Source organism: Amblyomma americanum, chromosome 9, assembly GCF_052857255.1.
Source record: "Amblyomma americanum isolate KBUSLIRL-KWMA chromosome 9, ASM5285725v1, whole genome shotgun sequence".
In the NCBI taxonomy this organism is placed as follows: Eukaryota; Metazoa; Arthropoda; class Arachnida; order Ixodida; family Ixodidae; genus Amblyomma; species Amblyomma americanum.
In genome coordinates, this window is record NC_135505.1 from 11,136,539 (window position 1) to 11,161,400 (window position 24,862).

A 24,862-nucleotide genomic window follows, 5' to 3' on the forward strand; every position below is an offset into this window, starting at 1 on the left:
GGAGTGAACAGACAGACACTAGGGGCCGTATATTAGAAGATTTTATTCTGTGCAATAATGTTTGCCTACTCAATACAGGCAAACCCACATATTGCTCTCCAGCCTCAGGAAAAATGAGTTGCATAGATTTATCTTTTAGCTCTTCTTCCGTTTTTACCGATTTTAAGTGGGATGTTCTCGATAACCCGTACGGAAGCGATCATCTTCCGGTAGTGATTAACTTTTCATCACCACCATCAGTCATCCCTAGTAAACCACGCCGTTGGAAACTACACCTAGCCGACTGGCAACTATTTAGAGAAAAGGCTAGCCTGGAGAAATTATTTTCAAACAGTCTTAACGTTGACGAACTGAATGAAATTTTTACAAGCTGCATTATTGATGCTGCGTGCCAAGCTATTCCGCAATCGTCAGGAATAGTACGACAAAACAACTAGGTATGGTACACGCAGGAATGCCGGGAAGCAAAAAAGAAGCAAAATAAAGCTTGGGGAGTTTTTCGAAGATACCCAACTCAAGATAACCTCATCAACTTTAAAAAGACGAGAGCAAAAGCTCGGTACATCCGCCGAAATGCCGAAAGAACATCATGGAGAAGCTACGTATCATGCATAAATAGTTCAGTTACGTCCAAAAAAATGTGGGAACAAGTCCACAAGTTTAACAGAAGCTTTTCTCCTTACACAATTCCTTTCTTAACAGCTCCAGGTACACAGACAAATATAGAGGAACAGGCAAACATCTTGGGAGAACATTTCTCAAACATTTCTAGTTCTTCACACTACACAGAAACATTTTTAAAGCATAAACATGCAGTGGAGAAACATAGACTTCCAACAACGGGCTGCACAAAAGAACCGTACAATGGTTTAATAACACTCCAAGAAATAAACGAAGTTCGCTCGGCCGGAAAAAAGACAGCACCTGGCCCTGACAATATACATTACGAAATGCTAGCACATCTTTCCCAGCAATCTGTGGAGGCGCTCTTGAAGTTTTTTAACCAAGTGTGGGTGCTCGGAAGATTGCCGAAAGCCTGGAAGAAAGCAGTTATTGTTCCATTCCTGAAATCTGGAAAACAACCAACATCCCCTACTAGTTACAGGCCGATAGCCCTTACCAGCTGCCTTGCCAAATCATTCGAAAGTGTGCTGAATAAAAGACTAACTTTTCTGATTGAATCTCTTGAGCTTATTGACATCCATCAGTGCGGTTTTAAGAAAGCATGCTCAACAACAGACCACTTAACTCGCCTGGAAAATACTGTCCGAGAGGCTTTTATACACAGACAGCACTGTCTTGCAGTCTTTTTTGACCTCGAGAAAGCATACGACACCACCTGGAGGTTCGGCATCCTTCGTGACTTAGCAGATCTTGGCATCCGTGGCAGGATGTTGAACTGCCTGAAGGACTTTCTTTCCGACCGCTCATTTCAAGTGCGCCTAGGATCAACCGTGTCCAGGGGCTTCGTTCAAGAGAACGGGGTTCCTCAAGGGTGTATTTTGAGCACGACATTGTTTGTTATTAAAGTAAATTCCATAGCCAAAGTAATACCGAAGGCCATTATGTATTCCGTCTATGTTGACGATCTGCAAATAGCCTGCACATCTTCAAACCTGGTAACATGCGAGAGACAAATACAGCTGACAATGGATAAACTGGTGACCTGGGCAGACGAGAACGGTTTCCGGTTTTCCACACAGAAAACCGTGGCCATTCTTTTCTCTATTAAGCGAGGCTTACAGGCTGACCCATTTATACACCTGAACAAAACACAGCTACCGGTGAAAAATGAGCACAAATTCCTAGGTGTAACCTTTGACAAAAAGCTCACTTTCCTGCCTCATATAAATGCACTGAAAAAGAAAGCCTCCCGATCCCTCAACATACTCAAAGTACTGTCACGAAAACATTGGGGTACCGACAGGACATGCCTTCTAAAAATTTACCGCTCTGTAGTACGCTCTACCCTTGATTATGGATGTATAGTGTATGGGTCAGCGAGACCATCATACCTTAAACGACTAGATACAGTGCATAACTTGGGTTTGCGTCTCTCCACTGGTGCTTACAGGACATCACCAATTAACAGTCTTTATGTAGAAACCAACGAACCGTCACTCGAGGACCGAAGAACCATGCTCACGTGCTCGTACGTTTTAAAAATCCGTTCGCTTCCCAAACACCTATGTTACCCCATAGTCACAAAGTGCCCATCAAGAACACTTTTTAACAACAAACCACAAGCTATCAGGCCACTCCTCCTGCGTTTTGAAGAGATGTGTCAAAACCTCGGAGTACTGGACACATTACCTGCCATTGCTCGAAGACGAGCTCCACTGCCTCCATGGCACAATTTTCCGGCAATCTGTGATTTTACCCTTACGCAGTTCCAAAAAAAACAAACTCCAAAACAACATATAGTACAGGAATTCCTTGCACTCGAAGAAAAATACAGTAGTTTTACGGACTTTTACACTGACGGTTCAAAAACGAATGTTTACGTAGGAAGCGCAGTGGTGCGAGGAAATTCGGAGACAGCAATGCGACTTCCACAGTGCGCATCCATCTTCAGCGCAGAATGTTACGCAGTATGTGTGGCAACAAAAAAAATACTAAACGAGAACCTCAAAAACACTATTATTTACACAGACTCTTTAAGTGTACTTACAGCCCTCCACTCTAGAAACGCAACCACTCCCATACTTGGGGACATCATACACAACATTGTAACAGCAACAGCTCGAGGACAGAACATTAAACTCTGCTGGGTCCCGAGCCACGTCGGAATAAAAGGAAATGAGAGAGCAGATTTGTGTGCCGCTCAAGCTCGGGGCAAGGAAATAAAAGAAGTAGATATACCCTTTAATGACTGTATAAAATTAGTTCAACAGAAATTAAGACAAAAATGGCAGTCGCGTTGGAACAGCGAAGTGAATAATAAACTGCACTTTGTAAAACCAGTTTTGGGTGAATTTAAGTCATGTGTGCACCAGGAACGTTTTAAAGAAGTCTTGAACCAACAGCGCGAACAAAGACGAGCACAAAAGACAAGAAAGCGAACGACACGGCGCTTTCTTGTCTTTTGTGCTCGTCTTTGTTCGCGCTGTTTGTTCAAGATGCCTAACCAACTAGCCCGCCAAAACGTGTTAAAGAAGTGGTTTTATGCCGTCTGCGAATTGGCCACACGCATTTCACGCACAACTTCCTGCTAACAAAACAAGATAAACCTGGTTGTGAGGAATGCGGAGAAGAACTTACTGTTAACCACATTTTATTCTCATGTGTGAAACTAGAAAAACTAAGAAAAAAGTACTTCACTCAATTTTATCATGAATACATTCCTTTTCACCCAACATTGCTCTTAGCTGATAATGCCATTGTTAACATACCCTCCGTTTTTAGCTTTTTAAAAGCAGCGGGCGTCCTCGAAAAACTGTAATTTTTGAACCACTGGTTCCCTTTATTACATGATACACCTCAGCCACTTTCTCATTCCTGAGAAGTAGGCTGAGGCTTTTTATTTGATTGGTTGGGAGCCTCAGGATCCTTGCCTAGCCAAGGATAGCCGCTAAGGCTGCCTGACCTTCTTTAACGCTTTTACCATTAGCGATTTCCAAATTTCTTCTCTTCTTTTACTAGGCAGCACAATGTTTTTAGGTCATCTACGCCATCGGCATTTTTTGATATTCGTAAACATTCTACAGAAAGCCAATTCTACACCTTGAGTTTGGCGCATGATGGCCTTAGCTGCCTATGTGCCATAAAACCCAACACCCAACCCAACCAAACCCAGCTGTATCTTACCAGTACTCGCCTACGGGGCAAAAACATGGAGGCTAACGAAAAGGCTTCAGCTTAAGTTAAAGGCAACACAGCGAACTATGAAAAGAAAAATGATAGGTATAACGTTAAGAGCCCGGAAGCGGGCAGTGTGGGTGAGGAAACAAACCCGGGTTAATGTCGTTTTGGTAGAAATCAAGAAGAAGAAATAAGCTTGGGCAGGGCATTTAATTCGAAGGCAAGATAACCGCTGGTCCTTAAGGGTAACAGAGAAGGCAAGCATAGCAGGGGGTGGCAGAAAGTCATTAGTAGGGAGATGAGATTAAGAAGTTTGCGGGCATACGGTTGGTGCAACTGGCAAAGAACAGGGTTAATTGGAGAGACATGGGAAAGGCCTTTGCCCTGGAGTGGGTGTAGTCAGGCTGGTGTTGCTATGTCATATTCGTTGCTGTAGAGCAAATAGTAAAAGAGAACATCAAAAGTAGCATCATCTACACTTATTCCCTGAGTGTGCTCAAAGCACTGCACTCTAGAAATGCTACTGAACCCGCAAATGGAAACATCATACATAGTATAGTTAAAGTCACAACACAAAAACATAACAATAAATTTTGCTGAGTCCCTATCCATGTTGGAATTGTAGGTAATGACAAAGCAGGTGCATGCACAGCACAGGCATAAATTGGTCAAATAAAACGTGAACGTTCTGTACAGGGATTGTTTGAAGTTCATGCATAGTAAACTCGGAAATAAGTGGCAGGCAGCAGAGGAAGAGCAGGTAAACAACAAACTGCATTCTATAAAAGCAATTTTAGGAAGGGTTTTCGGGCAGGCTAGCTGGTGCTTCTCGTTCATGATTAAACTGCGCGAAAGAAGTTTCGTTTTTAGAAAGTGACACTTTAAACCGACCTTTCTAACCCTGCACCTTTACTGTTGTTTCCATCCTTCATAGATTTTAGCCTGATTTTAGCCTTTTTGTTCTCACGTCGCCTTTATCTCTGTTTATTGTTGTCTTCATCTTTCACTCTTGGTGTCACGGTTTTAGCCTCCTTGTTAATCTTGTTTTGTATCATTCGTACGGTTTCGCTTTTATTGCTTTTGTGCTTACTTCTTTTTACTGCTTGCACCTTCATCTTTTACTGTTGTCACTGTTGGTTCAACGTCTCATCCCTTTTGCTGAGCAAGTTTTCGCTCCCAGTACACGGTTCTGTCGTTTCCTCATTCTCTTTGAATTTTTAGTTTCACCGTCAGGCTCTTTACCGTCAGGCTCTTTACCCTCCTCTCTCCTTTTATCTAGGTGTCAAAGGTGTGTAGGCATGCACACACACGTGGGGTTCTTTAGATTTGGCTCTCCAGATTGGCTCAACTGAACTGTTAAACTTATATGCTGTGTTGGATCCTGGCTGTGTCATGTGGTGGTTTGGAGTGTATAAAAAGGAATGCTCGAAGCGTTTTCGAATAAAAGTTGGAAGTCTGCGCTCTGTGTGTGTATGTGTTTCTTGTCCCTGTCCCCGTTCTTTTGCCCAATTTTAGGAGAATGGTAATCATGTTGAAATCAGGAACGTTTTACAGAAGTTATTTTATGTCATCTACACATTGGACACTCACACCTTACACACAACTTCTTATTGACAAAAGAAGACAAACCTCTCTACGAAATATGTGAAAGTGAAATCACAGTAAGCCACTCTTAATTTCGTGTATAAAACTTGAACAGCTAAGAGAAAAGAATTGTACAACGTTCTACTATGAATACATCCTATTACACCCCATGTTGCTTTTAGGTGATCAAGAAGTTGTTGATGTTTCATGTGTTTTGAAATTTCTCAAGGAAGCTAGCTTTTAAACAAACTATAGATATAAAAAATTCACCGTCTACCGACATTCCAACCCTTTGTTTGGTGCACGATAGCCTTATTTGCCGATGCGCCTTTAAACTCCATATAATTAACTAACAGGAGGCATTCAGAGGCCTCGATGGGGAACAGTTGGGATAAGAGTTAATAGTGAATAGCTTAGTAATCCCCCTCCCCCCTAGCGCAGGGCTAATTGGAGAGGTATGGGAGAAGCCTTTACCTTGCAGTGTGCATAGTCGGGCTGATCATGATCATGACCTTAGTAATCTGCCATTCGCTAATGACATTACCTTGCTAAGTCACTCAGGGGATGGGCTGCAAAGCATGGTCTATATTTTAGAGTACAATGGTGTGTCAAAAAATTGTTGCGCAAAAAATCAAAACAATCTTCAACAGTCTCGCAAGGAACAGCATTTTACAATTGGTAGTGAGGCACTAAAAGTGGTAAGGGAATAAGTCTGCTTAGGGCAGGTTGTGACCACTGATCCGGACCATGAGAGGAAAATAACTAGAGGAATAAGAATGCGGTGGAGGGCATATGGCAGTTTCTCTTAGATCATGAATGGCAGTTTACCAATGTCCCTCAAGAAAAAGTATACAACAGCTGTATCTTACCGGTACTTACCTATGGGGCAGAAACAAGGAGGGTAATGAAAAGGGTTAAACTTAAATTGAGGATAACGCAGCATGCTATGAAAAGAAAAATGATAGGTGTAACATTAAGAGACCGGAAGCGGGCAGAATGGGTGAGTTAACAAATGCCTGTTAATGACATCGTGGTCGTAATCAAGAGGAAGAAATGGGCTTCGGTATAGGGCATGTAATGCGAAGGCAAGGTAACCGACGGTCCTTAAGGATAAAAGACTGGATCTCAAGGGAAGGGAAGCATAGCAGGGGGCGGCAGAAAGTTAGGTGGGTGGATGAGATTAATAAGTTTGCGGGGATAGAGGGGCTGCAGCTGGCCCAGGACAGGTTAGGTGGCGAGGTATGGGAGAGTCCTTTATCCTGCAGTAAGCGTAGTCAGGATGATGGCCTTCAACTTTCCTTTCTTTTGCTAAACGATGTTGCTGTTTTGTGTGCATTAACCCTGTGAGGCACTATGTACACAGTTGTGTACATGACATGCTGGCAGCTGTCTCTCAGGGCGTGCTATGGCTAGCAGTGGTTTCATTGTTTCAGGTGTATTTCCCAGCATTCATATCACAGATATGGTGCTGTTTAACGCGAGAGCATTACTCGGCTTATTCTGCAAAAGCCTCGCCATAGCCAGAAAGCCTTGGCAGGCATGTGTGGCAGAAACACACGAGTGGAGTCATCACCATCAATGCGACATTCGCCCTCTGAGAAGGGCAAGTCAACTTGTGCGGTGAATGGAAACAGGTGCCTTTCCTCCTCCCTGGGGCATATGGGGTTGTAATTGAGGAGATAAATACGTTTTCCCCGCTGAACTGTGGCTGACACAGTTCAAACCGCCAGACCTCACCCGTGGCCGCGTACGCTACCGAGCGCACGCCGACCACGCAGGCCTTGCTCTGAGGGACAAAGGAATGACACTCTGGCAGACACAAGCAGGCATTTATTCCTACCACAACAATAACTCCAGCTAGCTACAAACCAACTCACCAGCAAGGTTACGAGCAAATGTTCGCCCACGCTAGGGCAAGGGGAAGCTCCGAAGCTGGACAGGACGCGATACAGGAGCACGTCTCCCCGCCACTTCCTCGCCCCGTTGGCCAAAAGTGGAGCGCGCAGCCGAACAGTCCGTACGCGGTGACGTTCCCCAGCCGCAGAAAATGTCGTCTTCCCCGCACACTCATAGCAGTCACCTCGTCCATGGCGCTCATGGTGCTGCAACGCTGGTGCCCTTCCTTGTTAGTTACGGTAACTAACTAGGGATAGTCACGGAGCGTGCCCCTCCTCGAGGCGAGGCTGCTCCAAGGTGCATCGTGGGAAAGCAAACCAAAGGGGAAGTCAGGGGCAAAGTCCCCACAGGCACTACACAATACCCCGTCGCTCGGATAACAAAGCAGACCAGACTCAAGATGAGAGCAGCTGGACCCGTCTGCCGCATGCACTGGGCGAGATGCCACTGTCCGGTCTGACTTGATGTGTTTCTAACTTTCACCACGATCAAAATACATTCACAGCTGCCAGGATTCGATTTTGTGACCTTGGGATCAGCAGCCAAATGTCAAAGCCACTGAGCTATCGTTGCAGTTTGTCCTCTGTTCCAAGTCTCTCTATTATCCTCTGACTGAGGCTGGTAAAGCACGGTACAGTTTGCTTGTTAAAAGGATTGTGTGGATATCCATTGTTCATGTTGATGTCAAGGATGAGATGGAATGACTATTGTTGCTTTTTTCTTTGTTCTTCCAGGTGGAGCTCGGTGCACTGCTTATGACGTCATCATCAATGAAGCCTTTTTCCGCAAGATCAGCTCTAACGAACTATTCAAGACGTTTCTCATCACGGTCGCGCTCGATGGCATTGAGGACAAGTACGGTGTCCACCCTGACCGAGGTATGGCTTTCAAAGAGCAGTGTGCTGTACTATGGTGAAAACAAGGCAGTCACAATAATGGCATTGATCCCTCGTAATCCCCTTCTACCCTCTTTACACGGGCAGCCCTAACCGTGGTTAAGCTTAACTGCAGCTAAGGCGGTTAACCGCGGTCTGAGTTAACTGCAGTTTGCCGCACTTACACACAGTTTAGCCATCTCGGTTAGTGCGACGAAACAGATCATGTGATACTCGCTGAAGTGAAGTGAAAAAGTCACCTACTGAGGCTACGTTGAAAAGGACACATTAGAGGAAAAACGTTTCTTGTGCTAAGGCCTGCTTAAAAACTTTTTTCTTTGTGCTTGTGGCTGTCGTTAGCCGAAATCTAAAAAGAAGTTTTAAACAATGATCACTCTCAACTTCGTAGCCGACTGCGCGTTCTACTTTGGCTATTTTAGCATCTTTTTTCCCCTGACTGCTCACTGCGACGCATCACTGCTCGCCTGCTCACTGCTTTCGGGGTTTATTTTTCATGGATTTTCTTTCACAGTGAGTGCTTTGCACTGTTAATTTGCTTGTGTAGTTAAAATCCTTCGGACGTATTGTGTGTCAAGCCTATGTTGGCCCTTAACAGTCCTGTCGCGAACGAGGGCGACGCTCAGGTTTGGGCTGCGTTCGTGGCGCAGCAGATGCTGGCGCTGAGCGCTGAAATTGTTATGCCATGAAATTGTCAGAGACATTTTTTTTACAAAATTTGCACTCAAGTGATCATTTCAAAACCCACACTGCCATCTCTTGGCTGTGCAAATATTCAAACGTTGCGAATATTGGAGCAAATCTTTTTTATTTATACATACTATCGGTCCAATACGGACCAAGATGGAAGTGGTTACAAATCTTCAAATTCTGGTAAACGCAGGCCAATACGATAAAGCCGTCAATACAGGTCCTAAAATACGGTTAGTAAGATATGCAATCTAGTATATGCACTACTGCAAGAAAGGTAGCAAAATGCTTCGCAGTTGTGCATTCACAACGTGGTTTGGAAGGCTATTCCAGTTAGATGTAAGACAGGAAAAAAGGAGTAGTATTTCAAACAGTATTTAAAAAAATCTTTCTACCTGGGTGTGTTTATTATGTTTATTACAAGTGACGCATATTTTTGCGTTGGTAATGGGTTGTTCTTTATTCACCTGAACTGAATCATTTATGACACAATAAAACAGAGTTTGTTTTTCTTCTTTGTCTTTGAGAAAGGAGGGGGAAATCTGCTTTGCATAAAGACGAGCCACAGAATTGGGGAAAGAAATAAAGCAAAATGCTTGTACCTGCTCAAGCCTAGAAACAGATGTTTTTGCAGTGTAGATCTCAAGTAGAGGTCATACAAGCATCTTGTACGCTGTCAGTTTTGTTGTTGTGGAAGCCTGCTTTAGGACTCATCTCATTTAGCCTACCCCACAGGGGGCATCTGCTTTTGGCAGATGTGGTGAGTGGCGACACCACGGGTTCCTGAGCATCCGCAGGGACATCCCCGCAGGGGGATGATGGTGAACACTGCATCACCACGGACCCGAGCACTTATGTTTAGCCGTGTGTGGCAGCGTCGTGTCCAAGGAAAAGGGGATCCTGGTGGTTGAGACGATGCTGAGCGTTTGGACCCTTAAAGCCCCTCAGCGGAGGCAACACACCACTTTGGCCCCAGCTTCCTGTAAACGGCACCTCTGGCCTGACCCGACCATGGAAAATCGGCAGTCGCCTTTGCCTATCCTCCCCTTAATCTTTCACTTTCCCATCTTCTTTCTCACAGCTCCTCACTTAATTACTTTTTCCTTCTTTCTGGCAGCGAGGGTTAATCCTGTGTGAGTAACTACCCTGAGTTGCTTCAGATTGGATTATAGCTGTGGTGTACAGCTGGCGGGGGCAGGACTTGCTTCCAACATCCTGTCCTCTCCCCTTGTTGGTCTCCATGGTGGGCAGCTGTCACCGCGGCCGAACAGCAAACACATTTTGTGGCTCTTCCTCATCACAAAATGATCGCCATCCTCAAAAAAAGGGCGGGTCGAAGTGACATCACAATTTCTGAACGAAAAGAAAGAACCTCTTGCCAAATTCTATACATTGCACAGCGAATCAAAAGAAAAAAAACAGCTAGAATGATTTCACCTTTTCTCGTTGAAAAGACATGGAAACTTTGGGCCCTGGCTACAAGGCGACGAAGTTAGTCAGTGGCGACCTGTTACTTGAGATACATGATAAGTCCAACTGCCAAAACTCTCAAACATTACTGCGTTTGGAGAAACCTCTGTCACTGTAACACCTCACAGGTCGCTTAATACTGTGCATGGCGTAATATCAGACAGTGACCTCATCTACCTGACAGAGATAGATGATAGACGTAAGCTACACAAAAGTATCAGTTCGAACATACCTTCCCAACCCCCGCCGCTGGTTCAGGTGCCAACGATTTGGTCATGGCTTGCAGAGCTGCCATGGTCAGGAAAAATGCGCAAAATGCTCCTTGGTCGATCATGTCTCTGGCAAATGCGTTGCTCCACCTCACTGTAGGAACTGTGGCGGGGATCACCCAGCCTACTCACGATCATGCTCACAATGGAAAATAGAAAAGGAAATAATCACTCTCAAAAGAAATTAAAACATCACCTTCAAGGAAGCAAGACAACGCGTCACAGCCAACAAGTTTTTCCTCGCTCCTAACACAAACTTCGCCGATGCAGTGCATTGAGGTGGTGCGCCACACCGGTTTTCAATGCCTGCCCAGGCCTCACCAAGTGGGACCGTGGCAGGGCAATCCGCCCCCCTGGCAAAGGCAACGAAAGCTGCCCCGCCAACTCCGAAAGAGGGCTTGTCGATCTCCGGGTCGGGGACCCACAAGGTCTCTTCCAACAGGGAGAGGCCTACTACTCGTACGCCTGTGCCTTCACGGGATTCCAGTGCCTCCAGGAAGGCGATGGATGCCACCCCCAGCACAGCTGTGTCGGAGGGGTGGCGTAACTCTCATGAAAAAAAAAAAAAAGGGAAAGCACAGAATAATGCCTCCTGAAAACTAACCTTTCCCCCACCACACTAAAAAATGGCATTTCTGGTTCAATGAAACTAAGGAGGGATGATGAGAAAGTACACAGAAATTACAGACATACTTAAATCAATGTCGCCTATAGCTTTCTGCCTTCAGGAGACAAACCTGAGGCGAAAACACACAAATATTGTCACAAAGTGGTGACTGCAGTCCGGAGAGTAGATAGGCTGCGAAAATAATGTCTCAACAAAACTCTTTATTTGGGCTGACTTGCGCCCGCAATGGACTGAATCACTCGGCTGTGGCGTAGCAACAAGCATGCTCGGCGGTTGTCGAACAGAATGCCTGCCACTCGGCCGTGCTCAATGTAAAGCTGATAGCAAACTTCCGACGTAAAGCGTGCAAAGTTACTAAAACATTCTGGAACAACGTAGAATCAGCTCTGCCTGGATGCGGTCAATCGAGATAAATCTGGTCGCGTCTAGCATCCCAAACAAAGTGATAAAGTGACAGGCGGCAGCTTTGAAGAATGAACAAACAAACACTGCAAAGATTTGCAGCATTATCTTGAAAAAATGCCAAATTTTCCGACGAGGCAGACAAGCGAACAGGCTGTCAGGTGGCGTCGCAATTGTAACACAAAGCGCCGTCCCTGCATGGAAAATATTATTAGAAACAAACTTTGAAGCGGTAGCAGTCAGTGTAGTTACACACAAAACGATCACAATATGCTCTGTGTATGTACCATCATACCTCACAGTTACTATCCGCAATTTGGAAAGCCTTTTCCAACAATTGCTTGAACCGTATGTGGTACTAGTTGGGGTTTTTAATGCGCACTTCATCCTTTGGGGCAGCGAGCACGCAGACACCAGAGGCCAAATAATTGAAGATCTTATACTAGCAAATAACATATGCCTAATGAATACAGGACGAACCACATATTGCTGTCCCAGCTTAGGAAAAGTGAGCTGCCTTGATTTAACCCTCGTATCACCATCAGTTTTAATGATTTTGTTTGCTATGTTTTAAATGATCCTCAAGGAAGCGACCATTTACCCACAGTTTTAAAATTATCATCCTCAATTCAAATCATTCTAACACTACGCCAGCACTGGAAACTCCAGCTAGCTGACTGGTCGGTGTTTGCCACAAATGCCACAGTACATAAAGAATTCGATGATATACTTAGCATAGATGAAATAAATGAAAAATTTACCACCTGTGTAATTTCTGCTGCAAAGATAGCGATCCCGGAAACATCAGTAGAAATCAGAATCACAAGGTTTGGTGGACACAGGAGTGCAGACTAGCAAAAAAAGAACAAAACAAAGCATGGGGAATATTACGAAGGTACCCCACAGCAGAGAACCTGTTATTATTTAAAAAGGCCAAGGCCAATGCACATCATATTCGAAGAAATGCCAAAAAAAACGTCCTGGAAGAGATACCTATCTACAATAAATACTTCACTACCGTCCAAGAAATTGTGGGATGAGGTCCGGAAATTCAGTGGCGACTATTCTGCTTACACTTTTCCACTTCTGTCCCCTCCTGGTACACGAACAGGCAAACATATTAGGTGAGCACTTCACTGCTGTTTCCAGTTCTTCGAAATACATACACTGAAGTCGAGAGTTGGACGAAAACTCGTCTGGTCGGGGACAATCATAATAAATCTTAAAAGGAGGACGCCGACCAAAAGTAAAAAACAAAAAAAAACAACAAAATGACGTTTCGGCTCCCGTACGGGAGCCTTGTTCACAGTGAAAAGGATTAGAAAGTGCATCAGGATTATATACGTTTGAAAAGAGGGCGCAGGGAGCGTGCGTATACAGGAGTTAGATTTCCAGTGTTGCGATAGAGGGTACGATTAGTCGTTTGAATGAATGATGATTCGAGGTGAAGGCGACGGTAGAGATTCTTTTCAGTTGCCAGCACGTGTGCCCTACCCCAGTCAATATCGTGGCCAGTTGATACGGAGTGTTCGGCGATAGCATTAGAGTTCACTTTTTTGTTTTTAACATCATTGCAATGTTCTTTTAGGCGTCTATTAAAATCACCAGTCTCGCCGATGTAGACGCTGTCACAATCAGAACACGGGACGCTGTAAACAACGCCAGGGTACTTTTCTTTGGGGAGAACGTCTTTGACTTTAACCAGCGCATGCCGAAGTTTCCTTGTGGGGACATGGGCAACGTGAACTTGGAATGTGCGCAGAATACGCGCCAAGGCTTCGCTTATTCCAGGTGTGTAGGGAACAGCGGCACGTTTCAGAGGGGACAACACTGGATATTCACGTGTCGGGCAAGATAACTGCTTTTCAGCGGATGCCACAAAAGCAGCTGGGTACTCGTTTCGCGCGAGTTCTTGCCGTACAGTACCAAAGTCGACTGCCCGATCTTCAGGAAAACTGCATATGCGTTCTGCGCGTTTGAACAAGGTTGTGGCAACAGATTTCTTTTGATTAGCCGGGTGCACAGATTTGAAGTTAAGGTATCTTCCGGTGTGGGTGGGTTTCCTGTAGACGCTGAATGATAGCTTTCCACTGTTTCGTTTTGCCAATACGTCCAGGAAGGGCAACGCGCCATTAATTTCTTCTTCGACGGTGAAATCAATGGCTTCTTCAATGGAATTTAAATGGGACGAAAAGGCCAGCAAATCATCTTTCCGAATCAGGCAGAAGCAGTCATCTACATATCTAAGAAAAATTCTTGGCGGTGATGGGGATGTTTCAAGGGCACGGCGCTCAACAAATTCCATAGTCAGATTTGCGACAGTTACTGAAGTTGTCGGTAAAAAGAGCCTTGGAAGACGAAACAAGTGTTGTCCAGGCAGAACTGTAAGAGCCTGCGGAGATCTGGAATGTCAATGGGGGTCCTTTGTGGTAAACAATTGTCAGCTTCAAGGGCAGCAGAACGCACTTGTACGGCGAGGTCAATGGGAACGCATGTGAAAATCGACTTTACGTCAAACGAAACCATGTACTCGTCACCGTCCGGTGATACGTCGCTTACCTTCTTGATGAAGTCAGTCGTTGCGTACGTGTGTTGAGACGAGACCGACAAGTGGCCTGAGGATCCGGTGAAGGTAGCTGGATAAACTGTGAAGAGGAGAACGACTGTAGTCTACGATGGGCCGCATCGGCATACCAGGTTTGTGCACCTTTGGAAGCCCGTAGAGAGCGGGGGCGGAACCATTCGTGCACAACAGTTTGAAGTAAAGTGCTTTGTGAGGAGGAGGAACGAATTTGAACACGTCAGAAAGAAGTTTTTGTAAAGCGCGCTGCACCTTTGCGGTCGGGTCCTTGTCGAGATGGGAGTAGGTGGCGTCATCTTGCAGTAGGCTTTGCATTCTGCTTATGTAGTCATTGCGGTCCAGAAGAACTGTCGGGTTTCCTTTGTCTGCTGGAAGTATAACAAGATCCATGTTCTTGCGAAGGCTCCTCACAGCTTCACGCTGCTCAGTGGTCAGTGGGGATGTGTGATGCTGCGGGTGGTACCTGGAGAGGACGCTGACAGCACGAGTCCTTGCTTCATCTCGGCGCGAAGGTTCAACCTGGTTAACCGCGTTTTCCACGGCATTATGGTGTCATTCGACGTGAGGTCCATGTTTACTTGCGTGCCGGTGGACTTCGCAGTAGAGTGTTGCGGGAATGGCCTAAAGATCGACTTGTCTCTGCCAGAACGTACGCCCATAGAGATAGACGACTTGTGCCGACTCTTAAAATTCTGCTTGTCAAACACATACTTTGTGTTCAACAAGACGATGTACAAGCAGATCTTCGGGACAGCAATGGGAGCCTCCATTTCCGTAGTCTGCTCCAGCCTGGCCCTAGAAACGATAGAAAGTTGTGCGCTTGCGTCGTTCAACCCGCCAGCTAGGTTTTTCCTGCAATACTTTGACGACTGTTTCTGCGTCATCCGACGACAGGATGCAGAAAAATTTCTACGGCACCTGAACTCATTTCAAGAGAGCGTTCAGTTCACGATAGAAGAAGAGAGCAATGGGTGCCTCCCTTTCCTCGACGTCCTCATCGAGCGAACAGCAAACGGTACCACGATGAGCGTGTACAGGAAGCCCACCCACACAGGGAAGTACCTGAATTTTCATTCTGCGCACCCAATAGGGCAGAAACGCTCAGTTGCCACGGCGCTTTACAATCGTGCCTTCAAGCTTTGTTCAAGCCCATGCAGAAGAACTCGTGAAGTCCGCCGCATAAGAAAGGAGTTTTCAAAGAACGGATACCCACGTCAAGTGCTACAATCCCAATAACGACACGCTGCGGCCCCTCAAGCTGAAGCAAGAGCAGCCAAAAAGAAAACACGTGCAGCCATCCCATATGCCCCTGGTGTCAGCGAGACGTTATGCCGGATATTGGCTGACTACGATATCCAAGTTGCCCATGTCCCATCCAGCAAGCTCAGAAACCATTTGGTACGAGTAAAGGACCCGCTTGAAAAGACCAGCTACCCTGGTGTAGTTTACAAAATTCCTTGCAAAGAATGCGGTGCAGCCTATATAGGCGAAACAGGGGACTTCAGGAGACGATTCAAAGAACACTAGCGTGACGTCAAAAACAAAAAAGTGACTTCTAACGCTCTCGCCGAACACCTGCAAAACACGGGCCACTTGATTGACTGGGATTCCGCGCGCATACTTGAAAAAGAAAAATCATTATCTACTCGCCTGCTCAAGGAATCCCTTCACATACAAATGACAAGCCAAGCGATTAACAGAACACAGGGCAATCTACCCGAGAAATACATCCGCACGATACGCAACGTTTTCTCTATATAAGCAGAAGCCCGTCTCGTTTTTCATCCCATTGTCAACAAGGCACCCGTAGTGGTGCCGAAACGTCAAATCTCTTACGGTTTTTTTTTCCTTTATGACTTTGGCGAGTGTTCGTTTAAAAAGATATGCTGAATTTCCCTCGCCAGACGGGTTTCCGTCGAACCCTCAATTATCTCTTCAATTAACCCTGTCCTGTGCCAGCTGCGGCCACCCTATCCCCTCCAGTTAGGAAGGGTTAAAGGATTTTTAGGATGAGTAAGGTCATTATTGTGCCCCTAGCGGCGGCAGAGAGCGCCGCTCGAATCGAGTAGACCCTATTGTGTTTTCCGCCAGTGCACAGGTCGTAAGAACGCATGCGCCGCCGCTGCTCAAGTCTGGCTGTGGCCTGCTGTAATTACCATCAGTAATCACACCGTAGTAATCATGCCGTCTTTGGCGCTAGTGTCGCTACGAGGCAGGTGCCCTTCCTTATCATAACTATAAAGGAGGACACCACGACCGCAGAAAAACAAACCCCCAAGAGGGCAGAGTGGGGCAAGTCCCCACAAGTCAAAAAGCACATACACTCTGCGTCCATGCACCTTTTAGTCCGCCTGTGGTAAAGCGCGACACGGAACACATGCACGATTCTGAGGTCTGGCATCTCAGCGCCGCGCAAAGGGGGAGCAAAGGTGTTTGCCTTCACTGTGCAACTGCTTTTCGCCGCTCTACCGTCTGCCTCCTGTTCATCAGTTTTGGCCGCCGCCCCGAAGTTCCTTGAAAAAGGCCTTTTTCATCCACCTGCCCCATCACCGTTGCTGCCCCGTCGCCTACCCTCATCGCCGCCAGAGGACGTCATATTGGTCCATCAGTGGCCAGTCCCATCACCAAGAACATCATCTGATAATTCTATCAGCCATATAAAGCCCTTGCTGTCATCGCCGCCGCTCTGTGGGCTCGGTAGCTGTGCATCAGCGCAGGCTACTAATCCGATACTTTTCACAATGCAGGTTAGTAATAAGTTTTCCCTATTTGCTAAAAAAACCAGTAACTACTTTTTAATGCAGCTGCTGAGCCCTCAGTGCTGCTGTAGTATTGCTGCCGAGTGTTCACGTGTTCTTCGTTTTCTTTTACTATTGTCAGGCGATGTAGAAACTAACCCAGGCCCCGACCGTTACGACAGCATACTTTCCGAGCTCCAGAAACTAACTACCGGACAAGCTACATTAATTTCAGATCTGCAGGACATTAAACACCAACTGAAGACTACCGAAACAACCTTGGCCGACTTAAACAAGCGCATGGAAACTCTAGAATTACACTACGCCACACTTTTTACTCTCCATTCTGAAATCGACGCCCTGAAAACTTTAAACACTGAACTTACCTGCAAGGTCGACAAACTGGAAGCACGTATGGACGATGCAGAAAATCGGTCTCGCCGTAACAATCTCATCTATTACAATATTCCTGACACTAACCCCACTGAAACGTATGCAGACTCGGAAGAAACAATCATTCGCCATTGCTCCACTCAACTAGGTTTTGCCATCGAACCCAATCTAATGGAGCGTGCTCACCGCCTCGGGCGCCGCTCTACTGATCGCACCAGGCCAATCATCGTTAAATTCACGTCATCGAAAACTAAAGAAAGCATCCTTTCCTTAGGCAATAAGCTGAAAGGCACCAACTACAGTATTGGCGAAGACTTCTCCCTTCCCGTCCGTAACGCCCGCAAACATCTTGTTGCCTTCGCCAAATCGGTATCCGATAAGTTCTCGTTGCGCTTCAAAACATTACACATTGGTCCTAAACGCTACATATTCGATGAATCATCACAAAGAGTCAAAGAGGTAATATAGCAACCATCTCAGCTTCTGTCGACAGATCGTTCTAGGCATGTGCACCAAGAAGCCCTTTCATTGTCAGCAGTCTTTACTAACGTGCGAAGTTTCATTTCAAAGCGCGACATTGTTTCCCATATCGTCACTTCATCTGCCAGTAACATACTAGTCTTGACAGAAACGTGGCTTCACAGCGATATTTCCGATAGTGAAGTGCTTGCTGACTTGCCCAATTTCTGTGTTTTTCGCAAAGATCGCCCAGATCGAAGGGGAGGAGGGGTACTGATTGCCACCGCTCGAGACCTATCATGCTCAGCCATTAACCTTTCATCAGATATAGAAATAATATGGGTTTTATGCCACGCTTCACCTAAATCAGTTGTGATCGGCATTTGCTACAGGCCTCCTAACAGCCCAGATTTCCCGCGGAAACTTAATAATGCATTGAATGAAATTAAAGCTAAACACCCTAACACATGCACTCTCCTATTCGGAGACTTCAATTTTCCGAGTATCGATTGGAATAATCTAACCGCTACAGGTAATAAGGATGCTAATGAATTTCTAGACGTTTGCCTTAATTTTAATCTCATTCAAACTGTGTCCGAGCCAACTCGTGTAACCGAAGACTGCGCAAATATTCTAGATCTATTATTAACGGATAACCCTGAATGCGTTCATTCTATCACGTATCTACCAGGCGTCAGCGATCATCACGTCATACATGCTGGCTTCACAATTAAACCATCCTTACGCGCAACAACTAAATGAGCTATCCGATTATACAATAAAGGAAACTGCAGCAATAAATAATGAACTTCACGCTTTTTTGCTAGCATTTCAATTTATCTTTAATCAAAGATCCATTCATGATAACTGGTCCTTGTTTAAGAGGAAAATCGACGATTTGGTCGACAGGTTTGTTCCGAACATAAATATACGAACTAACCCTCAAAACCCATGGTTCACAAATACACTCAGACGCCTTGAAAATAAAAAGAAGCGTCTCTTCTGATCGGCCAAGTTGCTTCCTAGTCAGAACGCTTGGAACAAATATTACGCAGCCGAAAAAATGTACTTATGAAGTATTCGTGAAGCCAAGCGCACCTTTTTCAACTCTGATCTGCCTAAAATGTTGTCAACTAACCCCCGTAGGTTCTGGCAAGTCATTAACCCCCAGCACACACGCACTATTTCCCTCACCGATGGTTCGGGTGAAACTGTATGCGAAACAGAATGCGCCAATATGTTCAACGCAGCCTTTTCTTCCGTGTTTACTAATGAAACAGATCCGACATTTCCCCCAAACGCCCCAGTTATTCAAGATACTATTGTAAGACTGGACAAGGGCTTTAGAATCTACAGAGGCTGGCGCTCAACGAAGAAGACGACGAGAAGCGCCGAACATTGCGAAGCTCGAGCGCCGAACACTCCAAAGCTCGAGCGCCGAACGCTCGGTCACTCGCGCGTGCTCTGGACTGAACGCGGTCTCTGTTCGGTGCCTGGACGGTTCGGCTGGTTGTTCATGATGCTGTGCTTATTACTGTGCTGTGCTCTTATTACTGTGCTGTGCTCTGGTGTGTTGTGTGTGCTGTATTAGTAGTGTGCTGTGTTCTTATTACACTATGCCTTCTCTTACATTTTCTTCAGCAGGAATTTCGTCACTAATTGAAAACATTAAAGTTTCATCCTCTGCAGGATCTGACAATATCAACGCTAAAATACTGATTAATACCAAAGATATATGTTCATCTCTGTTGTGCTTGTTATTCGCTCAGTCACTCTTCACAGGTCAACTGCCCATAGACTGGAAAATTAGGAAGGTCGTTCCAGCCTACAAATCAGGTAACAAGAACTCGCCACTTAATTACCGTCCCATCTCTCTAACTAGTATTCCCTGCAAAATCATGGAACACGTCATCTATACCCATATCATGGCATTCCTTGATTCGAACAACTTTTTTCAACCTGCTCAGCACGGGTTTCGTCGGGGTTATTCCTGCGAGACCCAACTTGCTGCGTTCATTCACGATCTGCATGCTAATCTTGATTGTAATCTACAGACTGACATCGTATTTTTAGATTTTGCAAAAGCCTTTGATAAAGTACTCCATAAACTCCTCCTGATAAAACTTTCCCAATTAAATTTGCACCCCCATATTTTGAAGTGGATTGAAGAGTTTTTAACTAATCGTTCGCAGTTTGTCTCCGTTAACAATAAGAACTCACTCCTAGTAACGTCGGGCGTTCCACAGGGATCTGTGCTTGGCCCACTACTCTTTCTCGTGTACATTAATGATCTGCTTTCAAACATAACATCTAACATATGCATGTTCGCTGACGACTGTGTACTTTATCGTCCTATTCTCACCTCTGCTGACCAGTCTCAATGCTGTTCAGGAGTGGTGTAATAAGTGGCTAATGGAACTTAACCTATGTAAATGTAATCTTTTGTCCATCAGCCGCCGCCGTAATCCTCTAATTTTCTCTTACGAAATATCAGAAGTTCCCGTACAACTAGTTCAGTCATACAAGTACCTAGGCATAACAATTTCTAGCGATCTTTCTTGGAGCTTGCATGTTACTAACATAATATCGTCAGCAAACAAGACGCTAGGTTTCCTCGTGCGCCATCTTCACCATGCTCCAAAACATGTCAAGTTATTAGCTTACAAATCATTCGTCAGGTTCAAACTAAAATATGCATCGCCCATTTGGAATCCTCATCAAGCTTACCTCATCTATGCCCTCGAATCTGTTCAAAATCGCGCTGCTCGCTTCATTCATTCATCGTACTCTTATGACATCAGCGTTTCCTCCTTAAAAACAGCATCCGGATTATCACCCTTATCGCTCCGCCGTCACGTTGCCAGCCTGTCTTTATTTCACAAATTCTTCCACAGCCGTATGCACATCGCACCTTATATTCTTCCCCCAGCACGCATATCTCATCGCACCAGCCATCACCTACAAGTTGCCCGTCCACGCTCACGCACCGTCACTTTTTCTAATTCTTTCTTTCCTCGTGCAGCCGCAGACTGGAACGGCCTTCCAAACAACGTTGCCATCATCACTTGCCCTAGTCTTTTCGCTGAAAATGTAAAAACTTTCCTGTTATTGTGAATCTGTGCTTTTAATTGTTGCCACCCCTTGTGTAGCACCCCTCTTTTGGGGCCTTTAAGGTAATAAAATGAAATGAAATGAAGGTGCCCTGCTTTTTCTGCATCGGCAAGAAAGCTTCGCCGCTATCTTGTCGGGGTGCGTTTTCTTTTGTGCAAAGTTTTTATTTTTTCCTTTCCTCTAAAGTGCCGCGTAGATTCCCCACGAGTGCCGTTGGGCGTGGTACGTCAACGGCGTTCGTGGTCACTGCAAAAGTTTGTCTTAACCAAATCACGCGCGAAATAGTTCATCTTAAGCAGATTTTTTTTTTTTTTTTACATTGAATCCTATGGGGAACCAACCAAATGGTATGAGTTGTTTGTCTTATCTGGAGTCTACTGTATTTTATTGCACATGCTGTTTGCAGCACACATTGGGCTGAAAATGAAGCTTCATTAAAAAAGAAAAAAAAAGCGAGCTCTAATTTGTAGCATATGCCCTTTCCTCTGCCTCAGTCCCGTCCTGTTTTGCGGTTTTGCTCTTCATGATGTCATACCAACTGGCCTACACCAAAGTCCTTCTAATGGGACCCGTGGGGAGTGGCACACGTTATTTGCTTGTTTCTTTTTACACTTAGCTTTCTAAACTGTGTTAATGAGGAAACGAGCTGGTAACAAATTTCTGACTTCAGTGGCATCATAAACAGCGTAGCGATGCAACAACTGGCCTTGTCTTGTTCATATTTATAATCTGCATGATGCCCTTCTGGAGACAAAAGTATGTCGTCTGTATCCTTCCAGAAAACTATGTGGTACTCAAGAACCGGCCCTACATGGGCACCATGCCCGACCACTGCATCCAGGACAGGAAGGGCCCCCTCATCTCAGAACTGCCTACGTGAGCGATTCATTTGTTGTGGTTATTCTCACCTCATGGCTTGTTCCTGTGCAAACCACCTGAGGGCATTACTTATAGTGCATGACTACGTATAGTGCTTTTATAGCACCCCGTTTGCCTCCTGTAGAGCTCTATGTGTACTGTCTTGTGTACAGAAAAGACAGTGCATAGCCATAGAGTTTCTAAATATTACCTAGAGGGAAAGCTGGTGCCACTGTGTATGAGAGTTTCTGAAAGAGCCATGGAGGACCACTTCGTCCACCGTGGGATCGCTGGGAAGACATCAAGGCGCACTTGGCTTGGCCTTAAAACATGACTACGACTGCAGAAATACAGATTTCTGCAAATTATATGTTGCACGAAAGCATTGTTTTGCAATCAGTATGCCCTGTCATAAAATATGGTAACTGTACATTGCAATAAATGAGCAGACAAGCACTGGATTTGCCCATGGCAAGAGAGGGCTTTCTCTCCATGCCTCAGAACATAGCCGATCGTGGAAAATAATTTTTTGCGTTTGACAAGCTTTTTAGAGCGAATACTCTTGCAAAAAAATTGTTCATTCTTAAAATACATTCTTAAAATACTACATTTTAGAAGCTTCTTTTTACGCATTGTGAAAAATGGAAATGTTTCATTGGTGTAGTCTGCTATTGCGGGACGTGCCCTATGTCCGTGCATACGATATGTTCGTGCCGCGAGAAACTTGCCCGATCCTCCGCTTGTCTATGAGGAATTAGTTTGCGCACACTAAGTGCCAGGTCTCTGCATGTCCTGGCACTGCATTTACAAATTTTTCCAAGAAAAACCTCTCCTAACTCAAGTAAGTGACGGTCGTGTCCATGCTGACAAGTGCAACGTGCAGGTATTTGTGTGAATTAGTTCATGCGGTGGAAGTTGTTCGTGCATGCAATGCACGCCATCGCCAGTCTTCGAACACAATCCTCAGCGAGTACGGTTAACATAAGTTGCGCTGGTCGAAGTGCTTAATTTTGCGCATTTAAAGTGTCTCAGAGACTCCTACAAGAAATGTGCAGTGTTCACAGCAGCGGTCTGTTAAGTTCTCAGTTCACAAAAAAAAAAAAAAAAACTTGTTCCCTTCTTTCACATTTCAATGAACAGGTAGCACAGGTTCCCGCTGAGCAAAACCCAGCATGCTGCATAGATCGCTCCCAGTGAGGGGGCAACCGTAATTTAGGCCTAGCAGGCACCAGACACTGGTCAGCTCACTTCGAGTCTATGGAAGTGCCTTTGGATACTTCGGATCTCAAATGAACAATGTGCGTAGCTGCACTACACAACCACAAGGCGCACAAAATATCAGTAAAACCTGCAGTGATAAAAACGAAACTGAACCACCAAAAAAATACAATCTGTAGCACAGTCAACAAGCCACTAGATGTCAATCCAGTTTGTCCCAGCATGGATGGATGGAAAAACTTTATTTTCGTCAGAGAGCATGTGTGGACGATTCCGTGTCAGATGGCCATCAACCCATGGCTGACGGCGACCTGGGTGGCCCACTCCACGGCCCTGGTCTGGACGACCGGGTCTGAGCTGGCCAACACGGCCTCCCACTGCTCGAGGGAAGGATCACGCATAATGTCCGCCGGTGGCGGTGCTATGCTACAGCTCCATAATATGTGGTCATAGGTTGCCAATTCGTGACACCATTTGCACTCCGGCTGAATGTCCGGGTAGATTTTGCTCAATACGTATGGGTTGAAGAAACATCTAGTCTGCAATCGTCGCCAGACGCATTCCTGCGCCTTCACCGATTGCTTGTCCGGGGGTGGATAAATCCTCTGCTCAAGTCTGAAATGATTAGTAATGTCATGAAAGGATACCAGCCCATCTCTCGTGGACCTTCCCGGGACGTCCAGCTCACCTACTCGGCTGACGAAACCTCGAGCATTCATGTGAGCCGTCTCGTTCCCAGGGTTCCCAGAGTGTGCAGGTACCCAGACAATTTCCGTCTCCGTAATCCCTCGCTCCGTGGCCTGATTCAGCAACCGCGCCGCTGCGACAGATATTCTGCCCCTCGCCAAATTTCGGATGGCTGTTTTTGAATCGCTGAAGATCAGGTCAGCATTACTACTAGTCATAGCTAGTGCTATCGCCGCTTCCTCAGCAGTTTCTGGGGGGCGGGTTTTGACTGATCCAGAGGCAATCAAGCGTCCTCGCCCGTCCACCACCGCAATTGCAAATGCATCCTTGTCCTTATACTCGGCGACATCTACATAGACTGCCCCGTTGTACTGCCCGTACTTAGCATGTAAAGCTTTGGCTCTTGCCTTCCTGCGGTCCTCATGATGTATTGGATGCATGTTCTTGGGCAAAGGTTTTATGTACAAGCCCTTGTGCATTTCCCGCCTCATCTGAATTTTCGTGTCACCGGCTGGAACGTCAACTCCAATGCCGATCCTTTCCAATATGTCCCTTCCTGCTTTTGTTTTTGAAAGCCTACCGAGCTGCATCACCAAGTGCACCTCCCATCACCAAGTGCACCTCCCGTAGTTCTTCTAGGGTGTTGTGCACCCCTAATCCCAGCAGCCTTTCGGTAGACGCATTTTGAGGCAACCCAAGGGCCGCTTTATACGCCTGCCTAATCATAGCCTCCACCTTTCCTTTTTCCGCCGCGTCCAACTTCAAATAAGGCGTCGCATACACTATTCTACTGAGCACAAATGCCTGCACTAGCTTACACAAGTCTTTTTCCTTAGCACCTCTCTTACGATTGGCGATTCTCCTGATTAGCCGCACGGTAGCATTGACCGTATTTTTAAGCCTTTGCAAGGACTCGCTATTCTTCCTGTTAGTCTGCAGATACATACCCAGGATCCTGATCATTTGGACCTCAGCGACCGGTACTCCCCCCACTTTCACCTCTAAAGGTGGTGGCAGCGTATAGTGCCTCGCATGTATCCCTCTTGGTTTATCCCTCAGAACAAAAAGCTCGGACTTGGGCTGAGAGCTCCCAGCATGCCTCGGGCACCCATGGTGGATGAAGTGAAAAGCCGCCAGCTTTCTCTCTAGCGTGCAGTAAGAAAATATGTGCGTAGCGGAGCACC

The 24,862-nt window shown here is 45.8% G+C and overlaps 2 protein-coding genes across 2 annotated transcripts in view; both read left to right on the top strand.

The window, feature by feature from the left end:
- LOC144104679 (PIH1 domain-containing protein 1-like) overlaps positions 1–24,862 on the top strand; it is a 189,167-nt gene that overhangs the window by 34,540 nt on the left and 129,765 nt on the right. Inside the window, exons 4-5 of the mRNA XM_077637817.1 lie at positions 8,016–8,159; positions 21,695–21,791. Of these exons, the coding sequence (XP_077493943.1) occupies positions 8,016–8,159; positions 21,695–21,791 (241 nt within the window). The remainder of the gene's footprint in view (positions 1–8,015; positions 8,160–21,694; positions 21,792–24,862) is intronic.
- LOC144105045 (uncharacterized) lies at positions 9,620–17,833 on the top strand. Its single transcript, XM_077638258.1, has 2 exons — positions 9,620–9,624; positions 16,607–17,833. Exons 1-2 carry the CDS (start codon positions 9,620–9,622, stop codon positions 17,811–17,813), a joined length of 1,212 nt encoding a protein of 403 aa, XP_077494384.1. The 3' UTR covers positions 17,814–17,833.